Source organism: Chaetodon trifascialis, chromosome 3 (assembly GCF_039877785.1).
Source record: "Chaetodon trifascialis isolate fChaTrf1 chromosome 3, fChaTrf1.hap1, whole genome shotgun sequence".
Lineage (NCBI taxonomy): Eukaryota > Metazoa > Chordata > Actinopteri > Chaetodontiformes > Chaetodontidae > Chaetodon > Chaetodon trifascialis.
The window spans coordinates 2,204,027-2,209,769 of record NC_092058.1 but is presented as its reverse complement, the minus strand read 5'-3'; the positions used below and the strand labels follow the sequence as shown (position 1 = coordinate 2,209,769).

Genomic DNA, 5,743 nt, shown 5'->3' with positions numbered 1-5,743 from the left:
CGGAGTACCTGGAGAGAATCCATGCATGCACGGGAAGAACATGCAAACTTCACACAGAAAGGCCCCGCCTGACCCGGGGATCGAACCGGCAACCTTCTTGCTGTGAGGCACGCGCACTACCTGCTGCGCCACCGTGCAGCCATGATTAATCTCTCCAACAAAATATGTGTCAAACAGCAGATAATATGTTAATTAAGAAACATTTAATATCCACTTTTTAATGTAATTGGGGCTCAAACTAACAATTATTTTTCATTAACATCATATGCATTTTTAGTGATATATAAAAAAGCAGCAAAGCCTCCCAATTCATCAGTGAAAACTGGACTTATTTGCATTTCATGAATAAAAAACAAGGAATTATTCTAATCTATTCTATTGTATTATTCCAAACTTGTTGATATCTTTGTGTTTTGCACGTTGGAGTAACCAACACTGAATGAACACTAAACCCAACGACTTGAATCTGAGTGTGATGTGCTGCTTCGAATATGCAGATATATGAGTTTGGAATTCCACAAAGGTGTCACAGCTGTGTGTTTGAACTTTACACTGTCTGCATGAAGCTGAGTGAAGCCAGGGGTTGTGCAAAGCTTTCCTTTTTGTTTCCTTTTATTGGAATTGCTTTTAAGTCAAGTTTTTGAATGGTTGCTTACAGTATGGCGTACACAACAGATACCTTTTCAGGTACTTCCTGAAAGTATTGTCTCGTAAGCCATAGATGATTGGACTAATGGATCGTGGCAGAATCTGTACAATAATATAGGAAGCAAAGAGTGAGTCTGTATAGTTCTCAGGGAACCATTGCTTTAGAACATTTAATAACTGGGGGGCTGCATATGTTGCCATGCACAACAGCAGCTGAAATCCATGGAGGAGGATTGTGTTTCTGGCTTTCTTAACATCTTTGCTAGCTGTTTTTGCAGTGAGGAGGATCTTAAAGTAAATGTAAAAGAGAGTGATCCAAACTATAACCAGAAACACTGAATATGTGATATCTCTCTTCTTGATGATGAGGGGATTTGGGAAGACAGTTTGCCTGAGGCAGAACACTTGAGAATGAAAGAAGTCCAGAGGCTGTGTGGCCAAAGTGATGAAGAGATCAGAAAGAACAGAAGACATGCTTGTTGTCCAGATTAAACCAATCAGCATTAAAGTTCTCTTGATGGTACAGATCTGCACATGGCGAAGGGGGAAGCAGATGGCGATGTAGCACTCCACCGCCATGCAAGCCAGGTTCAGAGGAGTGTTTTCAGTGGTGAAAAGAGCGAGCAGGATGAAGGTGCAACAGATGGAGACATTTATTTTGTAGATGGTGTAGCTGAGGACAAACATGATGACGGTCAGCATCACTTGGATCATGTCGTTGACCACCAAGTGAAAAAACAGGATGTAGCGAGGATTCATGTAGAAGATCTGGAGGGTGGAGGTGATGCACATACAAGGGGAGGAAAGGTTTAACAAAAGAGGAGAGATTCTTTCTGTTTTGACATTAACAAACATTAAACTGATGTTTGTGGTAACTTTGTCTCCATTTGCAGTTGTCATCTAAATGTGGATGATGACATTTGATCCACAGGCCTTTGCATTTACACCTTGTCTGAAGCCTTTTGTTATTTTGATTGCTGCTGGATCTCAATATGCAAATTAGCACGACTGGCAGACTTTTCAGCGACATGGTGCTTCCAGATCAACAAAAGAAATGCCATTGATGGATGTCATTCATTTTCAAATCACTTTTTTTGTGGAACGATCTGCCAGCTACTGCTACTGTGTGTGTGTAGCTGTTGGCATGCTCGTTTGAGCTACCAGGAAGAGATGAAGTCAGGTGACCTTTCAGTGTCTGCTGTTGATGCCGTCTGGCTGATCTAATCAGGTTCTGTTCCCAGTACATTGTGCATGCATTTCCACCTGCATCAGGACCCCATCCTGATCCATATGGGATATCAAGACACAGATCAATTGTGAAGGCCATTGCCTGTACATTAGATTTGATTGTAGAAAGTGTGTTGTCACCACTACAAAGAACAAAGCCTCTGTCTACTGTGATGTTTTAACGACTGCAGCCCCACCTCACCCTGATCTTGTCTGTGTTTGGGAAAGGGCTGAAAATTGCTGGTTCTGACAGTCATTTGTCTTTCATCCACACACTTCCTGGTTTCACAAGCAGACCATGAGGGGGTGATGCCACAAATTCTACATCAGCATTTTTGTATGTCTGTGGTTCCTGTATAGCTGGTGATGATGTAAATGTGAATTTCTACCAAGTATCGAAAATAAATTGCTTTTTACTGGTAACATGACACTAAAGGAGTATCAGACCTGGTGTTTGCTGAAGGTGTGAATGAGGCCTGCATTGATGTAGTTGATGGAGATCCCGAGAACCACGACAACAACATTCTTGGTCACAGCTTTCAAGAAGGAATCTTGATACCGACCAACCACTGTCACATTGGCAGATGACACATTCATCTTTTTAAAGCCAAAGTGTCACCTAACAGAACAGAAGACATAATGTTACACAGATAATACTCAATACATTCAACGTCTACAATAATTATAGAATACAACCATATTGGATTGAATATAAGACGACACTGATTATAGGACAATTTAACAGCACCTCTTTTAAAATAAGTACTGTTGAAGATTAGAGGTTGAACAGGACACAGTTGTCCAATATCACTACTCAGACGTATTTAAAATGTTTGAAAAGTAAAACAAAATACTTCACAACAAAAATATATCTGAAAATAATATTTTCCAATTTGAGTTAGTTCCATCACTTTTAATATAGCCTGCTGGTATTTCTAATTCTGTTTACCACCATCAAACCTCTTTTTTAAATTTATTTTTCGTGTTCTGGATCTACAAAGCAGACTAACTTATCTGAATTTGTGTCACTGAGGCTTTTAGAGTGAATCTAAGGCATGTTCTGTTTAAGCTGGCTGATAATAATTTCCACAAATATCTTCAAATATCACAAATAGCCCATCTGCTGTCAGTGCGATATTTTGCTGTGAAGAGTTACAATTTGTGAAGATTAATTTTGCTTCGAGATATTCGATGATAACCACAGGAGAGAATGAACTCGCCTCAGACAGAAGATCAGAGGATCAATCTGAAAATATAAAGAAAAACAATATTTTACTTCCTAGAATTGACATGAATGCATTGAGATTTATGGGAAAAGACGCTAATCACTCAGATGATCAGTTTGTTAAAGTTTTCTCAAATACTTTTACAAAGCATCCTCAGTAGCTTTAAAAATTCACATTTCCATTGTAAAATAAACCCAAAAATCTTATTGTCATCCATCAGTTAGAACAGTGTTTAAGAAACATGAATGAGAGAGTTGAAAATATAAAATGTTCTGCAACATGAAAAAGAAACACACCTGTGTGCACGTAAACCAAACACTTGATGTCTTTGCATTCTGTGCACGATCTACAAACCTGTTGACTACTGAGTGATTTACAGTATCTGTTGTAAAGTCGACAGCCATGATAAAGTAACATGAGTTAACAGATTAAAACATGTCATTCTCAAAGTTTCTAATAATGCGTGTGACATTTTTAGAGGTGTGACTGCAGAGTACAGGAGGTGGTGCTTACCTGAGTTAATGCATTTACACAACGAAGGCAGAATCATGGCTCCACTTATTCTCTGACTTTATATCTGTTTCACACACGTCCCAGGATTCAGGGGTGTGTGTTTGCATTATAACGTATGAACATGCCGGCTGGGGAGCACTGACTGACTACGTCATGATTGACTGAAGAATATCTGCATCCTCATCCACTTGATTTATTTGATATTGTAGAATTAAGTGTATAGTCATGAAAATTAATGGAAGATTATTTTAAAACCAAAGCTAAAACGACACACCTGAATTTCTTGTTTCAAAAAGTAATTCTAATCAAAGTTAAGTTCTAACACAGAACAGAACAGGGCCAGCGTCAGTTGAACTGAAGTTATGAAGAAGCAATAGCAGACAGTTGTTATTTAGAACACTAGATAATTGAAGCTGAAGCTGCAAAAACACTACAATCTTATGGCCTTTTTCAGCGGTGACAAGCATGCCCAGTTTCCCAGTTACACCACTGAAAATGCCCGAATAATGCACTTTCCTGCAGTTATACACATACTATAATGAGATAATAGTTTATTTAGCTAACGATGGCTAACATTATGTTATTGAGTAACGTTATGCAACTAGAACTTATTTCAGCTCCCAAATTGCAAACGTAACGTCACTCGCTCATTTGACTTGGTGTTTTTTCACATGCTAACATGCTAGCAGGTTGCTGATGGTCATATTCAAATTAACTAATGTTGAGTCACAAAGTTAACTTAAGTTCCAGAATGTATACACATTCATTTATTGATCAATGATTTAGCAAACTGACGAGCAAGTAAAATGATGACTGTAACGTTATTTCTTGCATGTCACTTACCAGAGCCGGTCATGGTCTCAACCTAAGACTGTTACTAGTGATGTTAGTAAGTGTCTCCTGAAGCTGCCTCTGATGGTTTCTTGAAGAGCAGTGCAGGATGTTGTTGTCAAAGACTTGAAATGTAATGGAACTGCATCTGCGGCCTGTGTTCATACCTGGACTGCACAGATGATGTACAGTTGTCAGAGTTATAGCTGTTGTACACATTCATTGATTGTAATAATTGGTTATGAAGTAGCCTAGGTTTGAGTGACTGGTTCCCTGCTGTCATGCGTTGTGAATATACAGGAAGAAATAATTTAAAGCAAGTAAAGGCTTTCCAAAGCTGGTTTACTGTAATAGATGAAGCATAATTGTGTGGTGAGCAAATGTTTGTGTTCAAGTTTGTGATATTCTAAATGTTGAGACCAAGATTTTTCAGTTTACCGGAAATGTGTAGCAGTCCCAAATATCTTTTATCAGTCAGCTTGATAACCAGTAATAATCATTGGTATCAACTAGGGCTGTGTATTTCCAAGAATCTATCGATACGATATTTATCACAATACAGGGGCCACGATTCATATTGCAATATATTGCGATTTTTAAAAATCTAATTTTAGGATATCTTATGCAAAAAAAAAACCCATCACCACATGCATGAATCTTTTAAAAAAAAAATTATGAAATTGGAATAGTGCATTACCATCATACATGGCTGTAACATCAACCCTAACATTTTATCAGATGCACTACTTTTTGTGCAGTCTGAGCAAAAGAATTAACATTTGCCTGAACATTTACCTTATCAGGTAATTAAGATTGTATACTAGTCCTTGTAACATCCATCAATATAACACTATTAACAGCAAATGAGGTAATATCTGCTTATATTAGTAAGAAATAATGCTTGCTGGATTCCTTTAGAATACAATAAACAAATGTAAACAAAAAGATCATATGATTATTTTAATTAGGATTTCACATGTTATTCCACTCAGTATGTATATCAGTGCTTATTTTTAATGTCAAAATAAAAGTGCTTGCAGGATTCCTGAAGAAAACAAATGTAAACAAAATCATCAGGTCCTCTTAACCTGGATTTCACGCTACTCCAGTCTGTGTCTATGTCAGTGCTTATTTTGTAATGTCAAATAAAAGTGCTTGCAGGATTTCAGAAGAAAAAATTATACAAATGTTAACACAATCATCAGGTCCTATTAACCTGGATATCACTTCATTCAAGTTTGTATGTATGCCTGTGCTTATTTTTTAATGTCAAGGTTTTTGTGGAGGAAGGCGAGCTG

The 5,743-nt window shown here is 37.7% G+C and overlaps 1 protein-coding gene across 1 annotated transcript; it reads right to left on the bottom strand.

The window, feature by feature from the left end:
- Positions 1–627: 627 nt before the first annotated feature.
- On the bottom strand, positions 628–2,472 carry LOC139351668 (odorant receptor 131-2-like). The gene is made up of 2 exons (XM_070993659.1): positions 2,323–2,472; positions 628–1,416 (listed from the first exon to the last, which is right to left on the bottom strand). The coding sequence occupies exons 1-2, from the start codon at positions 2,470–2,472 to the stop codon at positions 628–630; spliced, it is 939 nt and encodes a 312-aa protein (XP_070849760.1).
- Between the last annotated feature and the right edge of the window lie 3,271 nt (positions 2,473–5,743).

Coding starts and splice junctions, on each gene's coding strand:
- LOC139351668 (XM_070993659.1), bottom strand. CDS start 2,472: ATGAATGTGTCATCTGCCAATGTGACAGTGGTTGGTCGGTATCAAGAT. Junction 1,417..2,322: donor ACACCTTCAGCAAACACCAG/GTCTGATACTCC, acceptor TCCACCCTCCAG/ATCTTCTACATGAATCCTCG.